Source organism: Mus pahari, chromosome 1 (assembly GCF_900095145.1).
Source record: "Mus pahari chromosome 1, PAHARI_EIJ_v1.1, whole genome shotgun sequence".
NCBI classification, from domain to species: domain Eukaryota; kingdom Metazoa; phylum Chordata; class Mammalia; order Rodentia; family Muridae; genus Mus; species Mus pahari.
The window spans coordinates 113337033-113360961 of NC_034590.1; the positions used below are offsets into that span (position 1 = coordinate 113337033).

The 23929-nt window shown below is 48.7% G+C and overlaps 1 protein-coding gene across 1 annotated transcript in view; it reads left to right on the forward strand.

Annotated features, from left to right (window-relative positions):
• Shank2 (SH3 and multiple ankyrin repeat domains 2) overlaps window positions 1-23929 on the forward strand; it is a 444659-nt gene that overhangs the window by 54469 nt on the left and 366261 nt on the right. Inside the window, exons 4-5 of the mRNA XM_021202679.2 lie at window positions 18264-18467; window positions 20808-20879. Coding sequence (XP_021058338.1) covers window positions 18264-18467; window positions 20808-20879 — 276 coding nt within the window. The remainder of the gene's footprint in view (window positions 1-18263; window positions 18468-20807; window positions 20880-23929) is intronic.

Below are 23929 nucleotides of genomic sequence, written 5' to 3' on the forward strand. Positions count from 1 at the left end.
AGAGAGAGAGAGAGAGAGAGAGAGAGAGAGAGAGAGAGAACTCAGATTTTTCCCCCTGCTTTGTTCATATCTGTAAATGAAAGTATTTAGGTATTTTAAAGTTGGCTTGTTCCTATGCAGGGATCCCACAAACACTGAGCAGGGTGACTGAATTTTAAAATGTTCCTTTATCACCTTTGGCTCAGATATGCATTTTCCTCTCTATCATAGTTTGGGGCCAAAATATTTTCTCCTGATTCAGCCACTAGACTGTAACTGCTTTTGTTGATATTGTTAAATATTTAGAGTTAGGGTCTACAGTTTCACATAGCCCAGGCTGGCCTCAACAAAGTCACTAAATAGATGAGGATGACCTTGAACTCCTGATCTTCTTGCCTCCAAATCCTAAATGCTGGGATTACAGGCATACACCGCCATACCTATTTTGTTTTGTTTTGTCTTGTTTTAAATATTTATTTATTTTATTTGAGTATACTGTCACTCTTTTCAGACACACCAGAAGAATGTATTGGATCCCATTACAGATAATTGTGAACCACCATGTGGTTGCTGGAAATTGAACTCAGGACCTCTGGAAGAGCAGTCAGTGCTCTTAACCACTGAGGCATCTCTCCAACATCCCTGGTGTTTGTTTGTTGAGAGACAGGATTTCTCTGTGTTGCCTTGGCTGTCTTGGAACTTGCTGTGTAAATCAGACTGGCTTCGGATTCAGATCCATGTGCTTCAGCCTCCTGAGTGCTGGGATTAAAGGCGTGTGCCACCACAATCCTGCATGTTTTATGTGGTGCTGAGAGCAGAACCCAGGCATGTGCCAGTCCCTAGCTCCTTGTGTGTGTGTGTGTGTGTGTGTGTGTGTGTGTGAGAGAGAGAGAGAGAGAGAGAGAGAGAGAGAGAGAGCGCACAGGAGTGAATGCATGCTGAGGCAGGTGCCTGTGGAGGTCAGAAGAGGGTAACCTTGGAGCTGGATGTGCATGCAGTTGTAAGCTGTCTGACTTGGGAGCTGGGAACTGAATTCAAGTTTTCTGCAAGAACAGGACAACCTCTCTAGCCCTGAAAGGGGTTATTGTTGGTCCTTCCTGGAAGTGTGGCCTGAGAGTTTGCCTGTTGTTCTTGCTAGGTAATTTCCTGGTATTCTGTGGCATTTCCCATGTTGCTCTCCTGGCTCCTGTCTATTAAGGGAACCAGCTAGTGTCACTGGGGGAGTTTCTGCTCCGTGTCTGCATCTCAGTCCCTCTCTGTTGAGTTCTCCAGTGTCTTTGTATTCAGCATTTGGCTGGAGCCGTCTGTCCCCGGATTCTCTGATCTGGAGTACGATCTGTTTTCATAGTTTCGTACTCTCTGCTTCTGACATGTATTCTCTGGAGCTGTTGTCTGGGATGTGTTCTGATGTCTGATTATTCCCCTCCTGAGTATAATGTTTCTTAAGACAGTCCTTCCTCTGCGGGGCCAGTTTTCACTGAGAGCAGAGCCGCTCTCTCCCTACCATTCTCTTCTCTGCCTTTATTGTTGCCTAAGCCCTGCCCAGCCCACTCCAGCCCTGTGACAGCAGCTCTGTCCTGTGGGCCTAGAGCATATGAGTGAACCCTCTTAGCTCTCTTGAGAAGTTAGATATGTCAGTCTGCCTGCCTGTCTGTCTGTCTGTCTGTCGAGTGTGTGTGTGAGTGAGTGTGTGTGTGTGTGAGTGTGTGTGTGTGTGTGAGTGTGTGTGTGTGTGTGTGTGTGTGTGTGTGTGTGTGTATCTTTCTAGAGGACTGGACAGGTATCTCTTTTTCTTTTTTTCTTCCAAATGTTATTTTAAATGCTTTTCCTTGGGAAGTCCCCCCGAACAGAGACTAAGTGTATTCATCACTGCTGGGCCCCCTCTACCCCCATCACTCAGTGGAGAGCCCCATCTAAAGGGTCTCCCAACAGCTGGCTCCATAACCTTATCTCCCACCCAAGGAGGGGGAGAGAGCCGCAGTGAAAGGGAAGAGGCGCTTCTCCTACCACAGCCTTCTGCAGCTCACAGGTCATCGGATCGGGTTGGTTCTGACCGCGTGCAATGCCCGAGTCCTCCTTGGGGATTTTCTAGGCTGGCTTTTGTATTTTAGAACATTTAGTTTGACTTACTTGATTCCCAGAGACTGTCTCCCTCAGTGTTGGTCTCCAAAGTAGAGAGCCCATGCCCCACCATCCATTTGAGCCATCCTTCCATTACAGTGTTTTAGCTGGTTAATCTTTATTTCCCAGTACTGCCTGTTGATGTAGGTGCGCATGCTACAGACTGTAAGAGCACTCTAGGGTGGCAGACCTAGAACCTGAACATCAAAGCCAGGAGGGCAGAGGGAGTGGTAAGGGTTTCGCTGCCAGGAACAGGTACAGACCATAGTACACTTCTTCCCTGCTGGGAGTCTATCCCCAGGATGGATGGGGCCCACTGCACCCAGGCAGGATGCAGTCTTGCCTTGAGCTGATCCTGACTCCCCTGTGGGTGTGTCCCAGGCAGGAGGAATCCCAGTGTGACATAATTATACCAAAAGGTATTGAATGGGTTCCTGAATGTTGACCTCACAACAGACACCATATTACGGTCTTGAATGTGTTCTGTGGAGTCCTTGTAACAACCTTGACCTTGGTAGTGGGTCTGAGCTAACACACCTATGGAGAGGACCAGAATCTTAGGTGTTCAAATAGAACCTTGGTGATGCACAGCTTGGAGGAGACAGACACCCATACGGCAGCCTGAGCCAGGGAGCCTCAGCATGTGCTGAAGGTTTTAGTAAGGCTCTTTGATAACACATGAAGTGTGTTTGCTTGTGACATTTTCATACATACATGCAATTAATCTTTGTTCTTGTTCATCTTCTTCCCCACTGTCCTTCCCTTGAGCCCTCCATCTCCTACCACTTGTTCTTCTCTGTCACCTCTGTGTCCCCCTGACCCGTCTACCTCTCTCCACTGTCCTTCCCTGCCCCCTCCTCTTCCCCCTCTACCTCCCCTCACTCTCCTTCCCTGTCCCCACTCTACCTTCCCCTCAACTGCCCTTCCCTGTCTGTCTACCTCTTCGTTGGTCTGCTTCCTCCTCCCAAATAGCCTGACTTCTCCCTTCTCACAGTGCCCTTCCTACTCCCGCCTCACCACCACACATTTAAATCCAGGTTGTTCATATGAGAGCAAACATGCAATATTTGTCTTTTTGAGTCTGGTTTATTTTGCTTAATAAAACAGTCTCCAGTTTCATTCATTTTCCTGCAAATGTCACGACTTTATTCCTTACGGCTATTTAAGATTCCATTGCAGGCATACACTGTATTTTCTCTATTCATGCCTCAGACATCTATGTAAGCTGCTGTGAATAGTGTAGCAAAAAAAATCCCTGTTTGTGGAAGGAACGTGGAGGATCAGAAGGAAGCTGGTGAGAGACAGAGCAGATGGTCTGAGGTCTGAAAACCCGCTGAGCAAAAGGTCCATGATGTGCCCACTGACTGCCAGGTACCCAGGCCTAGTTTACACATGCAACTGGTATTCAGTGTGGGAAGGTGGCTACTGAGCAGCTTGTGTGGCAAACAGTCCTGGGACCACAGTCTGGTCTTGCTGCGCGCGCATGTGTGTGTGTGTGTGTGTGTGTGTGTGTGTGCGCGCGCGCGCGCGCGCGCCTGTGCGTGTGTGCGTGCGCATGCATGCCTACCATGGGAGGTCGTCTATTAAGTCATCCCAGCTGCCATAGTGTTCCTTAGCATCCAGGATGGGTTAGGTGACTAAGGAGGGTTCACAGGACTCTGAGGAGAAGCCTAGTGTGGTATAGCATGAGCAATGACAGCACCGACATTTGGCAAGCCCAAGCTCCATGTTCCCTGCCTGCTTTGGACAGTTCCTGGCTGGTCACCTTCACTGTAGTATAGGTCCATTTCTCCCACAGGCCTTGCATCTGCTTGTTTGCACTAGGTTACTGGGCATGCTGGGAAAGGCTGCCCTGGTCACTAAAGACCAGAAGGGCAGTTGTACTTTGTAACCGGAAGGGCTCTCTCAGGAGCGTAATCTGTTCTGGAACTTTCTAAAGACCATTTCACTTCATTCTGTTCAAGACAAACAAAGCCACTGGAGGCAGAGACAGGCAATCCCACGGGTATGAGTTGTCAGCAACAGAGCGGACATTGTTCCCGCATGCTGTCCCTTGCGGGCTAAATCCTCTGTCTAGCTGGGGACATGACACAGTTCCTGGAATCCTGCCCGGAGGAGCTGAGTGGAGCTGCCAGCCAGCTTGCCCCAGGGGCCCCCAGTGTCTACACACTGGGTGGTGGTGCCTGGAGAAGCTGTGGGGCTGTCCTTCACTGCCCCATGAGGAGCAACCCTGCTGTTTTCTGCTGCCTGCTATTTCTGAGCTCACAATTCCTGTGAGCCCGGGCCAGGAAAGCCTTGGGCAGTACTGACAAGGCACCTTGGAGCCCTGGCTGAGCAGGGGCTGGGTGGTGGGTTTAGAGGACTGGAAGGGGTTGATAAAGGGTGCCAGGAGCAAGGTGAAACACATTTCTGCATCATTTCGAATGTGGTATACAACTGGCAGTAGCCACTCAACGTGGCCTTTTAAAAGGTGGCATGTGACCAAATCAGTACCAAGCGAAGTGGGCTCTTCTGTTATATTTTGGAGAATGGTGAATGAGGGGGTGGGTACAGCGCTGGTTGTGGCCGAGCTGCACGGCAGCAATGATCAAACCCACATTTTTCCCCGGGAGGTGGCAGAGGAGTACTTCGGAGTGGGGGAGGGGCTTTCAAGGGTTCCCAGCAGCAGCCCCTCAACCTCCAGTCAGGCTTGGCACCCGGAGCTCAGCCAAAGCTATCAGTCCAAGCCCCATCCCCTCCACTCCATCTCCCTGGCTCATCTCCTGGCAGCCGCTACAGGGAAACGAGGCTGGCCCCTTTTTCCTTAATTAGTACTTCCATTTATGACATAGATGTATCTTCCTATGGGTTATTTCATTTAGCAAAAAGCTTTTCATCTACCACCCTGACCCCCTTAAAGACAATTTACTGCTGTTCATCCTTCCTCTCTCTGTGTTTAACTCTCTCTCCCTCTCTCGCTCATGTACCTCCCAGAAGCCACTGCTCCAGATCTGGCACTCCTAGAAGTCCTTTCCTCTCTGTGTCACTATCCCTGCCTCCCACTGCCCCTGCCCCCATCAGCAACCATCCATCACCTGCTTCTGAATGGTCTACCTAATTTGTCTGGCTCAGAAGCATCCTTGACCGTTACACTTGTCATTGAGATGGAACTGCAGCTCCAGGCACAGTGCGGTCATCTCTCTCTTGTGCTTTTGGTCACGGGCAGGTGACTGTCCAGCTGGCCTTACATGTATGAAATGTCCTGTGCCTTTGAGTACCAGGGGAGCAAAGACACTTGAACCCATGTCCATGTCCAGTAGCTGAGGAGGGACCATAGTGACCATCCATGCTGAGAGAGTGCAGGAAGACTGGCATGCAGCTTATCACCCTGACCAGCTGTTTGAACACTGTTCTTGGTTCCATGGGAAGAGAGAATGTGATACATCTTCCACGGCTCATGGTATCTATGTTTTTGGAAAACAGATATGGTTGGTGAAGGGTGTTAGACATGGTACCACCTTCAATCCACATCAGGAAGGTTTGTTCCGGATTCTTTAATATGCACTGCCTAAAGGATGCTGGTGCCATATGGTTCACCTGCCACCTTGTTCCCAACAGCATCATCGCACTAGTCACTAAATTTTGGACTAATGATTAAGTAAGTGTCTTAGCCAAGTCACTAACAAGCCTCCAGCAGAGGGCTAGTTCTCCAGTGCCTTGCTCCCTAGCCAAAGCTCCTAGTGCCCGCATCTAGCTTGGATCTAAGCTTGCAGCTAGCTCACACCTTGTAGCCCTTAGCTCATTATTCCCAGTCTCTCATTCCTGCCAGAGGTTCCTGTCTGCAGAATTCTTTTTCCTGGAATCTCAGCTCTCCCCTGTGCATGTCATTATCTTCCCTCCCCAGCTCACCGACAGCTGGCTCCTTACACCATCCATCCAGCAGGATCCCTAGTTCATTGTCTGCTTGTAACCTGGGCCCACCATCACCACATCCCCAACATAACAACTTCTATCAACTGTGCGCTCGCTCCTCTTGGGCCCTTTGTGAAAAGCCCAGAGGCCTCTGGCTGAGTCTGGGTGCAGCCTGGAACATAGTGCTTCCCTTCTTCCTTCTTGTACCCCCACACCTGGCCCAGCTCTGAGCATCTTCCTCAGCTAGGTTTATCTTTAAAAAGTAGTGCTCCCCTTCCAAACAGTCAGAAGAGCTTTATTGATTTATAGTTTTTAAATAGATCCCAGAGTCTGTTGGTTTTAAGCATTCAGGTCAACAATTTCTAGTGAACTTAGCAAGCTGTTTGCCCACAGGCTTCATCCAGGTTTGGCACACTCCAGCACCCTAGAAAGATCCTTTATACCCACTGCCAGCCTGACAAGTGTGCTTCTACCCTCTGTCTCTGTTTTTTTTCTTGTTCTGGACATTTCCAAGTAGATCAGGCCACAAGTCAGTGGCCTCGGTGACTGGCATCTCACTCAACATCATGGTGGTCACTGCCTTTATTGGGCTCTTGTAGGAACTTCTAGCTGCCCCAAAGGGAGCTCAGACACTGCTCTATCCAACAGGGGCTCCGCCTGACTCTCTCAGGCCTTTGGCTGTCTTGAAATTGTGATTTCTCTCACAGCAGAATGTATGGTCACAGGGGAGGACTGAGATACAGCCAGGGCATGGTGGCTTTGGTGGCCGAGTGAGTTCTGTTCAGAGCATGTGATTTCACTGAATTTGTGTTCACGGCCTTGGCTGCTCTGGCTGGAAGAAGAGGGAGACTCCTGGGGAGAAGGAGAAACAGCAGGGAGGTGGGGAGCCAGGTACAGGACTGCCAGGGAGAGGAGGGACTGCATAAGTCCCAGGTGACAGGGCCAAGGACAGGAATGATAAGATCAGAGCCACAGGCTCTTACAAAGAGTCCTGGGTGGAGGGGAGGAGTTTACAGAGCCCTTAACAGTGACCTGTCAATCAATTTAAAATAGAGTGCCCATGTCTTGGATATTTCTGAGAATAGGACCAAAACCCCATTTTCTTTCTTTTTCTTTCTCATTTTGTATATGCATAGTATACATGTGTATATATGCATGTTTGCATGTATGTGTGAGTTGGTGTGCTTATGTGTGTGGCGGCTGGAATACATGTGTGTACATGCATGTTTGCATATGTGCGTGAGTTGGTATGCTTGTGTGGCTTGTGGGTGTGGTGGCCGGAGGTGAATGTAGAGATTCATCCTTGATTGCAGCTCTCCCACCTTGTTAGTTGAGGCAGGGTCTCTCAATCAAATCCAGAGCTCACCTATCCTACGGCTAGACTTGCTAGCAGCTTGCTCTGGGGATCCTCCTTCTGAGGATGGATTACAGGGTTCTGGGATCTGAACTCTTGTCCTCATGCTAGCACAGCAAGTGCTTTAGCTGCCGAGTCATTTCCTCAGCCTCCATTTTCCTTCTTTAAAAAACAATCAGCCGGGCGGTGGTGGCGCACGCCTTTAATTCCAGCACTTGGGAGGCAGAGACAGGTGGATTTCTGAGTTCGAGGCCAGCCTGGTCTTCAAAGGGAGTTCTAGGGCTATACAGATAAACCCTGGCTCAAAAAATCAAAAACAAACAATCATAATTCATATAACTGCACGGTTCGCTCATGGACAGTGTGTGCTTCAGTGAACCTTAGGCTATTCGCCGATGGGGGGCATGGCCCCTCAGATCCGTTCTGATCCCTGGAGGGATTCATGCACCGACTAGCCAGCTGTCCTCTCATGGATCGCTCTGGCTCTTCCTGTTCTTCACATGCATGGTAAGTGGACTCACAGGGATATATGGGCTAAGGGATGGAGACCTGCTCCTTAGAGTCCTGTCTCTCCTATTGGAGACATATCTGTCGCCTCACGTCCATGCACACACCAACACTCTCAAATCCACTGGGGTCCTGGTTGTTTCTTGATTTTGAATTTTTTCACATGGTATCTTTCTATGTAGATCAGATTGGCCCTTGAGCTTCTGGCACTTCCCCTGCCTCAGCCTCATCAGTGCTAGGATTGAAGGGGTAAGCGGCCATACTGACTAACTTCTTAAACATCACAAGACAGTCTTCCCTGATCAACTGAGAAGTGCAGAACTCCTATGTCCTAGGTTCTTCTGAGCCGAGGGCTGATTTCACTTTGCTCATCTCTCTCAGAATGAACTTTCCTTGTATAGTTTGAAAATAAGGTTTTATTTGTGTGTGCGTGCGCATGCCATGGCACATGTGTGGGGTCAGAGAACAACTTGTGGAAGTTCTCTCTTCTACTATGTAGGCTACAGGGATTGAACTCTGGTCATCAGGCTTGGATTCTCAGCCCTACCCACTGGTCCAGAATGGACTCTCTTTTCTACTTGCTCAGTGCTCACCCAAAGGGGGTTTGTTCAGGACTAAAGGCCTGGCTAGAGATTCCCGCCATGTGAGTTTGATTGGGCACATTTTCTGCTCTGATAGAAAAGCCACCCAACAGGACTGACGTGACGCTCCATCTCCATTGCCAACCTGACTGGCTTTGGAATCACCTGGAAGACTCACCTCTCAGTGTCTGTGAGGGCATTTCTAGAGGCTCAACTGGGGTGAGAAGACCTGCCCTGGATTCAGGCAGACCCATTCCATAGGCTGGGGTCCTGGACTGAATAAAAAGGAGAGAGTGGGCTCTCTTTCACTTCCCTTTGTCTCTGCTTCCTGACTGTGGATGTTAAGTCCTACCGCCATGCCTTCCCCGCCATGGGGCTGTGCCTTCATACCGTGAGCCAGATAAACTCTCTCTTCCTCGAGTAGCTTTTGTCTCATAGATGAGGAAAGTCACAAATACAGCTGTATAGTAGATGGCATTGATAATGGTCCTCGTTCAGAGGCTTGCAGTTCAAGGAACCAGTGGTCATAACTGACACCTATCCATCTAGCCAGGCTTCAGGAAGCTGAGTACACCTGAGGGCCTCAGAAGTATTTATTTCTCACTTAGGGAAAATGTCAAGAATAATAAATATCATACGGGCTCCAGGGTGTCTATTACATAGATCTATGACCACAATCTTCAACTTTTTAGTGATAAGATTAAGCCTTACTGGTACAGTTAGCCTTTGTTGTCCTCATTTCTAGTCCCTTCCCCTCAGGGATAAAGCAAACACTGTCATTAATTCAGAGTCAGATTCTTATTCTCTCTCTCCCTCTCCCTCTCTCTCTCTCTCTCTCTCTCTCTCTCTCTCTCTCTCTCTCTCTCAACAGTTCTGATATATATCCCAGGCTAGCCATAAACTAATGATCCTTTTGCCTCAGTCCCCAAAGTGCTGAGATCACAGGACAATGTCACTATGCTCTCTTCCATGTCCTCTTACAATCCATTACCCACATACCTATCTACCCACCAACTCAATCATCCAGCCTTTATCTTCCTGTCCATCCATTCTTCTACCCTCTCACTCATTCCCTCCTTCATGCAAATCTTCAAGCATCTGTCTGTCCATCTATGCTTTTGCAATATAGGAACTGGTGCTTAGGATTTTGTGTCTACTCTGAGTGACGACTGGCCAGTGTGCTTTGTAGCGCATAGCTGGATGGCTGTTGAAAGAGATTGAAGGCGAAGCGTCTGGTTTTCTTTGTGGTTTCATCAACTCATCATGAAAACCGAAGGAAACTCCCATCCCCGCCTTCTCTGTAATGCTACCATGAGATCCTGCTTCCCTGTGCGTCAGCCAAGAAATTCCACTTTGAAGCTTTCATCAGGAATTGTGTGTACCATAAGTTGCTTGAAAGAGAGCAAAGGCCTGGGGCCCTGCCATGCAGGAAACCAAGGAAAGACTGCCTTCATCCTGCCTTCATCCTGCCGGTATTATTCCTCTCATGGCTTGATTGACAGGTGGAGAGGGACTTGATACTTATAGCTAACACTTTCTTTTTTCTTTTCTTTTTTTTTTTTTAAAGATTATTTATTATTATATGTAAGTACACCGTAGCTGTCTTCAGACACTCCAGAAGAGGCTGTCAGCCACCATGTGGTTGCTGGGATTTGAACTCAGGAGCAGACAGTGCTCTTAACTGCTAAGCCATCTCTCCAGCTCTCTAACACTTTCAAACAACTAAAACTGGCCAACCCACATCTCTTCTCTGTGTTAGGATCCTGCGCCATCCCTTCCTCTGTTGGATATCGAGATGGAGTTTTATATGCAAGGTCAGGTGAGCTAGCTGGAAGGGATCTCTGAGCCCAGACAGAATCAGCCAGCAATGGTTTGCTTTTCTGCTTAAGCTTCATGGTTAATTCCCACTTAATTCTCTTTGAGAAGATAACTTCTGGGGATAGAAGCCTTGGTTTGGAATTACCAAAATTCTATACAGAAACTCAGTAAATCCTACAATGGGGTGGAATGCTGGGGCGCAGAGGTCAGGCTAGCAAAGAGCATGTAGCACCTTTCTGCTGGTGATCCATGATAAGACACCAGGAGGGGGTCCCCTCATTCATGTCATGTTAGAAGACAGACCCGAGGGCAGAACTGTCTTCTAACATCGTTGCTCTGATTATGTTTGTTATGTGAAGGTGCGGTCAATAAACTGCTGAAGTGGCCACTCCATTAAGGGGAAGGTTTTTAGTATGAACAAGAGAAGGAAACTATCCAGAGACCCCTGGGTGAGTCCAGAGCAGAGAGCAGACTGGACATGTCCAGGGCCAGGGAAGCAGGGGAGACGAGTAGAGAAAGCAGGAGACAGAGACGAACAAGAATGCAAGAGAATATTGGGTGATAGAGTAGTATTGATATCAAGGAAGCAAGAGAATATCAGGCGAGAGGCCAGCAGGAGCAGCTGGGTTATAAGGAGGATGAACAGCTAGGGGAGAGAAGCCTGTGAACTGGAGGGGATCTAGAGGGAGGAGCGGAGAGGAGAAGGGCTGGAGTGGAGGCTCTGAAATGTCTAACAAGTGCTTGTGAATGGGCACTGAGGAACCTGGCAGCCAGTATGGGCTTTGATATGCTACTACAGGTACATATCAATGGAGAGCCCTGTCCCTTCTGCCAGAGGTAAGGGAGATGGCTGCTTTTAGGGACAGAAAACACATTTCACAGATTTCCAAGGAATGCTGTCTTTTATCTAACAGCCAAAGATCCATCTATAGTCTAGCTAGAGCTCATTCCTGGATATGTGGACTGCCTGAGACCCAAGAGCGTTATCAGAAATCTCACATTGCCAGATTTGACTGGGGAAGTTGGGGGTGGTTCCCCCGAAGGACTCTTAGTCATGTTAATCAAAGAATTAAAGAACAGACTAAGAAAAAAAAAAAGCAACAACAACAAAAAAACAAAACTGGAGGTTGATCTTATTAGTATCTATAAGAGAAAACCCCAGGGCAGGCAAGCTGTAAATCTGAGTACTGGCCAGGAAGGAGAGATGAAGAAGAGGGAGGCAGTTTGTGCAGTTTGTAAGCAGACCCGGGTAGGAAAAGCAGCTATGTGGTGGCAAGGAAGCTATTGTTTTTCTCCTAACAGTAGAACCAGCCAGCCAATCAAAGCCCATTTGCCCTGATAAAGAGATGGGAGGAATACTTGTCCTTAGAACGAGATAATGTGACTTTTTTTTCTTCCAAGAATCCCTGTTCTCTGTACTGTTCCTAGGTTCTCTTAGGTTCTTTGATTAACATGACTAAGAAACCTTTGGGGACCCCCCCCAACTTCCCCAGTCAAATCTGGCAACCTGAAATTTCTGATAACACTCTTAAGAGATCTCAGGCAGTCCATATATCCAGGAATGTGCTCAGAGAAACCAAAGTAAAAAGGCCCAGGATCCTGGAGACAGCTCACTGAGACTCTGGCCATAGTCCAAAAGAAAGAGACACAAGGGAAGAAAAAAAGAAAAATTATATTTTTCTGAGTCAGGGCTCAGGTGAGCAGACCTAAGAGAGCAGGGATTCTGGGAGGGGAAAAAAAAATCACATTATCTCATTCTAAGGACAATTATTCCTCCCATCTCTTTATCAGGGCAAATGAGCTTTGATTGGCTGGCTGGTTCTACTGTTGGGAGAAGAACAATAGCATCTCTCTACCTGGAGGTAGATTCCATATTTATGGCCAGAAGGGAACAGCTCCCTTTTAATGAGTTCCCAGTGCCTCTCTAAGAATTGGATTTTCAGGATCTGCTCATCTTGTCTCTGGCTGGGCTTCCCAACTCGGCTGCCCCCACCTCCTCTCTGGCGGATGAACTCCCTTCCTGCCTCCCTGCCCTGCCCCCACCCTACCCTTCCCACAGCCTCCTGCCTGTCTCCTCCTGGTTAGCTTTGGCTACTTTCCTTCCACTCCGTGTGACTGGGAGGGAGTTGTGGCTCATGAGCAAGGCCTCAGGATTCCCCATGTTGCTGCTCCTGGCAGTTGAGTGGCTCTTGGAATGTGAAAGTCAAGGAGTGTCACACCTTGGGTGCAGGGGTGTTGATTGTTACCCATAGAATAGCGAGGGGGGAACGGGATGCATCCTGAGTGCTGCTGACAGTCTAACTAAGGGCCATCTCTCCCCTTCACTTGATGGCTTTTTCACTGACGACAGTGGCCAGAGTCTGACCGACTACTTTGTGATATCTCTGCCTGAGAGCAGCTAAAGAGGAAAATTAACTCATCTTCAAGGAGCACACGAGCCCTGGCGGGTCTGAGCAGTGCCTCCCAGTTCAATCTCGCCTTGGCAATAGCGGAGGCTTCACCACAGCATCGGATGGCTGTGGTTAAGCTTCTGCAGCTGGAAATGTTCTAATTGGAAAGGGGAGCCCCCAGCCATGATCTCCTTCATGACATTCTCTGAAGCATGAGCCTGGCCCTTGGACTTCAGCGTCATGGTGTTAGCCTGCCTTTCTAGGTCAAGGTCACTAGTTCCCTATAAAGCCCTTGTTTAAAGCTTCAGGTGTTGCCCTAGCCGTGTCTATAGGTCTCAGTGTGATTGATGGGCTTTTGCTGAAGACAAAACCCATTTCATTTGGACAGTGGCATTTGTGACCCAGTCATAGCATGGGTTGACTTTAGGTTGCTGTTTTTCAAAGGTGCAGACTATGCAGAGTACAGACAGACAGACAGACAGATAAACAGGAAAAAAATTCTCCCCAGTGCCTTGCCTCAGCTTTCCACCAAGCCTGTGCTCACCACAGGTCACCCAAATGCATTGTGCCAGCTGGGGAGATGGCTCAGTTGGTAAAATGCTTGTGGTACATAGTGGTACACTCTTGTAATCCCAGCGCTTGATAGGGAATGGCAGGTAGATCCCTGGGGCTCACTGGACAGTCAGCATTGCCCAGTCAGTGTGTTCTAGGCTAGTGAGAGGAAAATAAGGTGAATGACACCTGAGATTATCCCTCTGGCCTCTATGCACACATATATACCTGCGCCTGCACACAAGTATGCCTGCACACACATGAACACAGACAGAGCATCATGAAGAAATCCATGATGATGCGGATGGGTAATACGGAAAGGTTTTCGGTGTGAGATGCAGTTCCTTGTCAGGAGTATGTCGGGAGCACAGTGGGAGTGCACGGACCACAGGCGTGCTGTGGTGTGATCTGTGACAGGGGCTGGGCTTCCAGCTCTGGAGGTGGCCCCAGATACCTTAGGACCCCTCCCTGAGTGCTTAGCCTTAGTTCTTCTGGATCCTCAGGTGTAAGTGGATGATTTAAGTCTCTCTCAGGGTTAACAGAGGTTGAGGAGGCGGGCTTCTTAGAGTGTATGTGTAATGGCAGCCTGGGCTTGTTGATCTTCCTCTCCGGGCTGCCCACTGTAACGAGACATATTTATGCAGTGTAGTATTTACTATTCTTCCTCGCTTTGTCTAGACGTTCCCTCACCTTCGCTGCAGTCTCATGGAACAGTCCTTATACTCGTCACAGGCTCCAGACAGACATGGCCACACTCTAGCTGGCCTTGTCCACAGTGCTGCTGAGACTCAGAGCACTTGAGGATAGGAAACGAGGGGCAGCTGCCCTTCTGCCGTGGTGGACATGTGACCCCAGCACTGCTGTGTGCCCCGCGTAGGTTCACATGAACTGACAGTGCAGACTTGCCCCTCAGCCCTCACCACGGGCACATGACCCTCTGTGGGTTGTAGATATTTGCTCCTGACCATCTAGTCATACATGTGAGGACAGGGAGAAGACACCAGCTGCAAGCCAAGGAGACAGGTCTCAGGAGGAGCCAGCACTAAGACTCCATCTGGGACTTCTGATGCTGTGGAAACGAACGGATGCATAGTGAGAGAGCGAAACACACAGGCTGGGGCTTTTCTGGTTGGATTTGATGAAGATCAAGACCCTCTGAACTTCACCCTCGCAAATTGGCTTGACACACTGTGGCCAATGATCATGGTGTGGAAGATTTGTTCTGGTGACCTCTCAAGCTCCTGCCCTGCGCTGAGTTGAAGGCCTAGCATGGCTGTTTTCTCTACCCGTCCACAGTGCATGCTAGTGCTGTCTGTGCCTGAATATTTTCAGTTCTTGGCTCACATCTTGCAGAACACTTTCGAATGCATGATCACCAAATGCTAGAGCAGCTATTTGCATGCTGTCGGGGATGTCTGTGGCTGGGGTAGTCTCTGACTGTTCTTTGCATGAAAACACCATTTGTCTTTGACTTGATTTGACTTTTGACAGTGAAGTTCACTGATGGAAGTATCAGTGTCCTACACTATTTAACACCAAGATCAGCCCCAGCTTGTGCTTGCAGCTCTGTAGGTTTGGGTGGATATATTACTTACCTTTCTATTGCTCTCACCTGACCAAAGCAACTTACAGAAAAAAAGAGTCTATTTGGGCTTATGGTTCCAGAGGGATCCGAATCCATGATGGCAGAGCAGAGGCATAGCAGCTGACGTTGAAAGCTCAGAGCTCCCATCTTGAATTCCAAACAAGAAGCAGAGGGAATTAACTAGAAAAGTAGTGAGTCTTTTAACTCCCAGGGCCCGCCCCCAGTGACATACTTCCTCCAGCAAGGCCACACCTCTTAATCCTTCCCGAACAGTTCTACTAACTGGGATCTGAGCATTCAAACACACTAGCCACATCATTCTCAATGATGACCATCACAAGGGTCATCACCAACTACTATTACCATTACCACCCCTCCACCACCATCACCGTTATTCCTAATTGATAATTCCCCATTATCTGATGGGTATGCCCAGATGTGTGATTCCAAATTCAATCAAGTTGGCAATTGAGATTGAAGGTCAGGGGCAGGTGTTTTACAGATCTGTTGTGACTGACCCCAGGCAGGCTGCCTTATATCACTGAGTTCAGATGTTCAAGATCAAAGTGCTAACTGAGATTCCCCAGGATGCCCTGAGGAGCCTCTGTCCCACGCTACAGTTCTAGGCCTTAGTTGGAGAACCTCAGCATCTTTCCCCCTATAGGAACATCACCATGATAATCCTCCTGAAGCCTCCATCCTATGTGCCTTCTGTGACATCCCCATTTACCATCTCTGCAATGCTATGGTATTGGGTCAGAGCCACACTTCTCCAGTGCAGCCTCATCTTAATTGACCACACATACAAGAACCCCACTTCTAAATACATGTCTGTCTTCTTGAGGATATATATTGCTTATGGTCTGCTGTATCTTTCTGGCTGTCATGTGTGTGGAGTGAGGCCCACTTTACTGAGGAGTCAACATGGTAGCCAGTGGCCATTTAGTAGTAGGTCTGCCCAGCAGGTGGATGGCAGACCCAAGCCTTCCTGACCTGTGAATTCTAGCTCTTCCCAGAAGGGATTCCATGTGGCACCTCTGGTGCTTTCCAAAGCTACTGTTTTGTTTCTCAGGGTTGGTTCTTACACTAGGGAGGCACAGACTGGGCGTCCCTGCTCTGACCACCAAGTGGCAGTGAGTGCCAGTCTTTGTGTAGCCTACAATGGCAAACAAGTCCCCTGGGAGGCAGCATACAGCCCTGGGCCCCTCTAGGCACTTGCCAGTTGGCAGGTTCTTGTCAGCTGAGGGGAGAGAAAGGCTGATGAAATGTTCTGCAGTGTGGCTTGTGAGGGAACCTAAGTTGGGACGTCCCATCTCTGGACTGTAACCCAAATCTTGCAATGATTCCTGAACTGGGAGTGGCAGGGTTATGTGCAGCCCCAGGAGGCTATATCTCTTATTGTACTTTTGTTATATCAAGATCACAGAGAGTTCTCACCTAGCCCCAGGTGGATGGAAGGGGGGCCCATGTGCCTCCTCCCTAGAAGGAACAACTGGTCCCACCAGATCTTGTAACCCAGGAAGGTCAGAGGTTCACCCTGAACTCAGCCAGTGACACCTGAGAGGGGCCAACAGGAGCGTTCATTCATGTGTAGGTGTCAGCTTCCCTGGCTGGTGTTGTAGTTGCTGTAGTTCAGGGTGGACGGCAGCTGAGCCATTCTGCAGCCATGAGAACCTACTGGTGCTCAGGAACAGGATCCGGCTCTCCCCTTAGGCAGGCACACGCAGAATCCCCAGTGAAGCACTAATTCCAGCCTCTTTCAGTAATCCCTCAGCTCTTCTGAGCTGTCTTCATAGTAGGGAAGCACATCCCTGCACTCCTGCTATAGCTGAGCACTAGAAACTAATTTTAATCCAAGACAAATGAAAAGTCTTAGTTAGACATGAACCTAGTTGGGCTTTGCCTTCCCTTGGCTTCCAAGGGAGTGCCATAGAAGTCTCCTGGGAACACAACTGAGTGTCTGAGTGTTGCTATTCCAGTTCTCAGAGGCAGAGCTGCATCTTTAGGAGTGTGGGCGATGGAAGCTCTGCTGATGCTGTTTAACCTTTTAAGAAATTACCTCTTGCAGTAATTGGCTGGATGTTCCCCAACCCTGCTCAAATAGTTTCTCATGATTGCCACCCCTCACCCTTCAAGTACAGGTTGGGTTTTGGTTTTTCCATTTTTATGTAGGTGTACGTGGTGTGAATAGACATATGCATGTTTGGCTACATGATGCCCACAGTGGATGTCTAGAATCATCCTTCACTGCTCTTTCACCTGTTCGCTGAGGCAGGGTTTGAGGCTCTATTAGTCAAACCCAGAGCTTGCCCTTACATCTGGTGCCATTAGCCAGCTCTGCTGGATTCACTGTCCCTGCCTTCTGAGGCTGGAGTTACAGATGCACGCCACACCCACCTGGCATTTGTATGAGTTCTAGGAATTTGAACTTCAATTCTCACACTTGCACACAAGCACTTTTAACCATAGAGCTTTGTCACTAGCTGTTTAGTGCATACGGTTCAGAATCAGTGTTAGTGATGTGATAGAGCTTTGTCAGTAGCTGTTTAGTGCATACGGTTCAGAGACAGTGCTGGTGATGTGAAGGCTCTCGTCTCTCAGGCTTCCCATGGTGAACTCCTGAGGCGAGGTGTCAGAGTTGCCAGAGAGCAAGCCATGTGGCACTGTCCCACAGTCAGCTGCTGTACCAGGGGTTCCATGAAGTGGATTGAGAATCATGCACAAGACTCATTTTCTATCTTCATCAGGAAAGAGTGTGACTTTTACACAGGGGTACACTGGATCTATTAGGTGTTACAACCAAATAGGAAATCATGCAGTATAACCAACCATGTGTCTCAGGACAGCTGTAAATGCCTTAAACAAGAGAGATTTCTTTTTCTAACTCAATCACATAGTTCTCAAACATGAACATTGTAGATGGCAATATTGTATTCCAATATGAAATGCACTTGTCATCACTGTGTGTGAGGAACCTGAGTGTCCATAAATCTGAAGGTTCAGAGGGGGTTCTGTAACCCCTGGGATGTCTTAGGGACAGCTGTATTTAACTATGACTCTCAGTGTTCGCCCCCACCACAGTGCACTGTGCACTCTGGTGTGCACATATAAGCATATCATAATCTTGGTTTCGATCCCTAGGCTGGCTGGTCAGGTAGTCTCAGGGATTAACCTGTCTCTCCTTCCCTTGGGCTGAGGGTTCTGAGGCTCAAGCTCAGGTACCATGCTTAGAGAGGGCAGGCACTTCATTGACTTCCAGCCCTGACTGAGTCCTTTTTCTTTCCCCAGCCTTTCTGTTTGAGAGACAGAGGTAAACTTTACTTTGTAGTTAGTAAGCCATATCTTTTGGCTCCTGTGTTCCCAACACGTAGCAGTGGGGGAGAGGGGACAGGAACAAAAGGAACAGGAATCCTTTGATCCTGTGCCCAGGTTAGTGGCTCTGGTGACCTTTGGCATCCTGACTCATGTCTCTGTTCTTCCTGCAGAAGTGCATTCGATTTAACCCGGATGCCACCGTGTGGGTGGCCAAGCAGCGGATACTGTGCACGCTGAACCAAGGCCTGAAGGATGTGCTCAACTATGGGCTCTTTCAGCCTGCCAGCAATGGGCGTGACGGCAAGTTCCTGGATGAGGAACGGCTCCTTCGGGAATACCCACAGCCCATGGGCCCGGGTGTGCCTTCCTTGGAGGTAACTAGCCATGTGTGAGTGTGTGAGGGAGGGGTGGTGCTGTGCAGCCTGGGTGCCACTGAGGGCAGCGTTTTAACCAGGCTCCTGCTGGGTTTCGATTAGAAAACTACCCACCCTGGAGGTAAAGTCTGGCTCCTCTGGACCTTCCCTGTTAGGCATGTTGTGACAGGTACCCAATGGTCCTTCTTGGTGGCCTTGGGAATTTGGATCAGTGGCGTGATTAGTTAAAGACAAAGTGAGAACTGAGTTTGTGGTGGCATCTGGATGTGGGCTGGGGCAGGATGCTGGGCTAAAGCATTGTAGTCTAGCAGCAGGCATGGACATCTTCCAATTCCATCCAGAAGCTACAGGCTGAGCTTAGAAGATGCACACTCCCCAGGCAGTCCCAGCAATCTAGTTCTTCAGGACTGACTTGTTTTGACACTTAGAAATCAAGAAAGTTCCATCTGAGTCATACCTTGCCTCCTGTGGACTTGTCATCTTGTGTGGGGCAGGGGGAGAACAGAACAAGGTTGTCTCTTTCAGATAGTACAGGGGTTGATGATGGTGCTAGAGAGATGGCTCAGTGGTTGAGAGCAACTGCTGCTCCTCCAAAGGACCCAAGTTCAGATTCCAGCATCTAAATACACACACAAACACACACTCATACATACACACATACATGTACACTCGCACATGCACATGAACACACATATGCACATACATGTACACACATACACACATACACATATACATAGACACACATAAACATATACATAGACACATGAACACTCATGTATACACATATACATAGACATAGACACAAACATGCATACATGCACATACATGTACATATACACATACACATATACATGCATAGATATACATAGACACACATATATGCACACACATGTATATACCTATATACACACACACACACACACATATATATATATATATATATATATATATATATATACACATATACATATACACACACATAAACACAGATTGCTTTGTGGTTTAGAGCACTTGTTGCTGTTGCAGAGGAACCGGGTTCGATTCCCAGTACTTGGTAGCTCACCACCATCTTTAACTCTAGTTCTAGGGGATCTAATGTACTCTTCTGGCCTCCATAGTTAACAGTCACATACTGTTATACTGATGTACATGCAGTGGCATACTGATATACATGCAGGCAAAACACCAGTAGTCACAAAATAATAAAACATTTTTGAGACAGCATTTGTTTATGCTTCAAATATGTGAAGCACCCACAGAAGCTACATCTGATTATGACATCACCAGATCCTCTGCAACTGGAATTATGGATGGTTGTGAGCCACTGCATGGGGTACTAGGAATAGAACCAGGGTCCTCTGGAAGAACAGCTCTTGCTCCTAAGCAAAAGCCATCTCTCCAGCTTCCTAAGGTAAAAAAAAAAAAAAAAATCAAAAAGGAAAATAATACCAGGTCAGATTTCAGTTGGGGGACTAGCATATGCTTCCACCTGGAATGTTCCCTTGTTCCCATGTTCCCGCCCTTTATTCCTGGGACTGACAGTCTCAGAAGATCAGGAAGGAGGCACAAAGTGACCCGAGTTCAGGAAGGTCATTCCACTCTGGGGCCTTCGGGTGTTGTCCTTGTGAGACAGATAAGGACACTGAGGCTGAGGTGGGAAAGTGACCAGTTCAGAGTCGCTCAGCAAATAGAAGACCTCAGGTTTCCTAGCAAAATCTTCGTCGTATACCTACCCTTAATGTTCTTCTAGAACCTACTGCAGTGCCTCTAACTGTCAGCTACACAAAGGCCTGGGTGTCTGGGAGGAGAGGGGTGCATGGTAAAGCTGACCTGTGGGCCACCGCTTGCCTGGGAGTGTTGCCATTAACGCCAAGTCCGCTCCCCTGTTCTGCAATGAAATTTCCAATCCCAAGTAAGCAGCACGGTCCTGAGGGATGAGCGGGGGCCTGAGTCCTGGGCAGGGGGTAAAGGGATGGCTCATTTAGCTCTGACAGAGGCAAGTGAAAGGGAAGAAAAAAATGTCACATCCACAGCATCCTCCAGACAAGCTCAGGGCAGGTGCATTCCCACAGACCGTGAGCCAGCAGGATGAGGTCATGAACTCTGATGTGTCAGGCCATCTTATTCTCTGTACTAACTGAGGACTGGCTTCCATAGCTGAGAGCCTTCCCTGTGTCCAGATGGCTGACAGATGGTGGGACTCAAGGGATGGGCTGTGTAGTATGGACACCAGTGTCTAGGTGAAGGCTGAGGTTCCTTGGCCTTGGCCAGATCGTTTTCCTTTGAGCATCCCTGTCTGGCATTTAGTCATCGGCAACCTTTTTCTTGTTTCCATGGCAGTTTCGCTACAAGAAGCGTGTGTACAAACAGTCCAACCTGGATGAGAAGCAACTGGCCAGGCTCCACACAAAGGTATGGGGTGTGTGGGGGATAACGCTTCCTCCACCCATCAGGTCACCTCTGATCCCTGGAGGGCTCATTCCCCTGAGAGTGGCCCCTGTGTACCCTGTGAAATGAGGCCAGACTGGGACACACAGGATGCCTCACCATGCACGTTGCTGGAGACCCAGCAAGATAGCAGGCAGCAAGGTGGCCGGGGAAGCTGGCGGAGGTTGAACAGGGGGTTGCTGTTCCCCTGGTGACCAAGGGAGGTTAAAACGCAGCAGGAGTGGTATCGTGGGATTTGGATATGTGGTGAGGCCGAGGGATACCTGCTAAGCACCGTCTCTGGTTGCTGTTGCTGCCGAATCAGAACAGACCTTATAAAGGCAGGAAGTTCTGGTATAATGGGAGGAGAGCTCTGTGCTAGCTGGAGGGCTCTGTGCCCACTGAAGGCATGATGAGTCCCCATGTCACACTCCAGAAATGCCAGTGAGGCCCTGGGAGCCAGGAGCATGCCCGGAGCAGGAGACAGAGATCCTGAGGAATGTGGGTGGAGCCTGGGGAACATGGGGTGGACTCTGCCTCTCCTTTGGCACCTTGAGGTGCCTGGTGCTGGCCAGTGAGCTCTCCTATGAGAGCTATGGGGAGTGCACCCGGGCTTTCACAACCCGCAAGTTCCTTGTTTCTCAGATGGAGCGGGGTTGTCACTGTGGGTTTCTTTCTCGCCTTTGGTTCATTTTTTTTTTTTTTAAATTAAGTTAGTTCTTTGGCAGTCTCATATTGTATGATCCATACTGTATAAATAAATGCATTTTGATTGATCTACAATTCTCTCTTACCTCCCTCTCGTTCCTATCCACCTCCATACTTCCCATCACTCTTTGTTCCACCGGAGCCATGTGTATGACCATTGGGCTGGGCCAATCCCCTGGAGCCGGATGGGCTCACCAGTGGATTCACAACCGAAGCCAAAGGCTCCTGGGTTTTCTTGAATGTATCTGCAAGTAGTTCAACCGTGAGGGATAGGTCAGAGCCCCTCGTCCATCCACACCTGAGTGCTGATGGACCCACTCTTGTGCAGACCCAGTGCAGGGGTCCCCAGCTGCTGAGTTCAAGGCTGCAATGCCCATAGTTTGCCAGAAGATGGCACTGCGCAGCCTTTCTCCCTTTCTTCCAGCTCTTGTGGTCTTTCCTCCCTTTCTTCCTCAATGCTCTCTGAGCCTTAGAGGGGATAGTCTCAATGTTTCATTTCAGGCTGGGCAGTCACAGGTTACTTATTCTCAGTGCCTGTGCAACCACGAGGCTCTGCAAGCACTAGGAAGAGAGGTTTCTCTGATTCAGGCCAAGAGTAACAACAGTAACATATTTAGTAGGCGGCTTGGCACCATGTCAATTTAGTGTTTCCTCACAAGGGCCTGTGACTTTCCCTACCATGTGTGGTTTTTTTTTTGTTTTTTTTTGTTTTTTTTTTGGACCCAGTTTATAGCACTGGGTTTGGATTCCTGCTGTGGAGTGGGCCTCAAAGGCAGACAGGGAGTGGTTGGCTATTCCCATAACTATTCCGCTGCTATTATGCTATTGCCTAGCAGGTTGCTATTGTGGATTGTAGGATTTACAGCTAGGCAAGACCGTTGGTGCCTTATCTCCCACAAGACAGGGCTATGTCATAACTGCTTAGAATTATGAAAGCTAGCCGCTCATGGGAAAGTGTCTAGCTCAAGTCCATCTTGAGTTCTCTATATCACGAAATAAGCTGTGCCCTGTCTTCAGCTCTAGGTCTCATTATCTAGTTCTCATCAACAGCCCAGACAGACAGCAACAGCCCATGCTGTTTTAGGGCCCTCTGTGGCCTCTCTGACCAACATCATTTTATGTTTTGTGCCTAAGTTATCCAGAGCTGCCCTTGGTCCCCTCCCCTTTGGTATACCACCTCTTTCCTTGACACCGTGACACCTCAGCCATGTCCCAGCCAAGTATGGTCCAGGCTCTCCTTATTTTTATTATTATTGTTGTTACTTAATGTGTAGGCATAAATACTTATGGCTTTAAAGAAAGGTGTCAGTGAGTAAATACCCACAGTTTAAGTGACATTCCAGATTTTGGACATTTGTTTTAAGCCCATACTGTAAGATGTTTGGGTGGGAATCTAACCGATGGCAGGTACTTGGATGTCCCAGGAACATCATCAGGTGAAAAATCACAGGTGTTCCTGTCCTGTGTTGAGGAAACTATGGATCAGGATGAGGGTGGGGCCCAAGAGAGATGCTGGGCTCTTTCTGATTCTGCGCTGAGCTGCCTGCTGAAGACAGATGCTGTAACTTCTTCTAAGCGGGCAGGCTTGGGAGGCTCAGGTCATGTGGCTAACTTATGTGACCTTTATCTTGGGCTAGGTGTCCCTGAGGGCAGGTGTTACTGTTTCGATCTGGGACTAATGGGGTGGGGTTCAGCAGTCTCCTCTTGGCCTCAGCTTTCCTCTGGGAATGGAGTGGAAGGTCTGAGTGAGTCCTGAGACTCTCAGTTGTCACCCCGCTACAGTGACCTGTTCTCTTTCCACATGAGAGCATCTCTTGCCCACAATATGGTGGAAGCCACTTCTACAGCTATCATAACTTAAAAACCACAGACAGACTGGGTTTCCCACAGCTCCAAGGCCCTCGACTCTCTGACAGCACAACTTGAATTTGGACTTCTGGGTGCCCAGGTTATGGCTGTCAGGAGTGAATTCTTTGGGACCTCTTTAGGTGATTATGAACTACACTCATCAGGGTTCCACCCTGGTGACCCAGAAACCCCTAGTGTCATTATATAGGAATTACAGTCCTTCGTGAGAATTCTGGAGGGACATTGAGAGGTTGGTACAAAGATGGCAAACAGCTAGGGCTCTGAGACATTCCTCCAGGACAAGCCCATGGTGTTGGCTGTGTGCTGACTCACACGTGGCCTCATGTGAGGCCTCTTGGGGTAGGGGGGCGGGATCAGCAGTGCCCTGTGTAGAGGAAGCCAGTGCCTCCTAGTGGACAATCTTCTTAGTCTATAAAGATCTTCCCTCCATCCATCCTTTCCCCCTCCCCTCCCCTCCC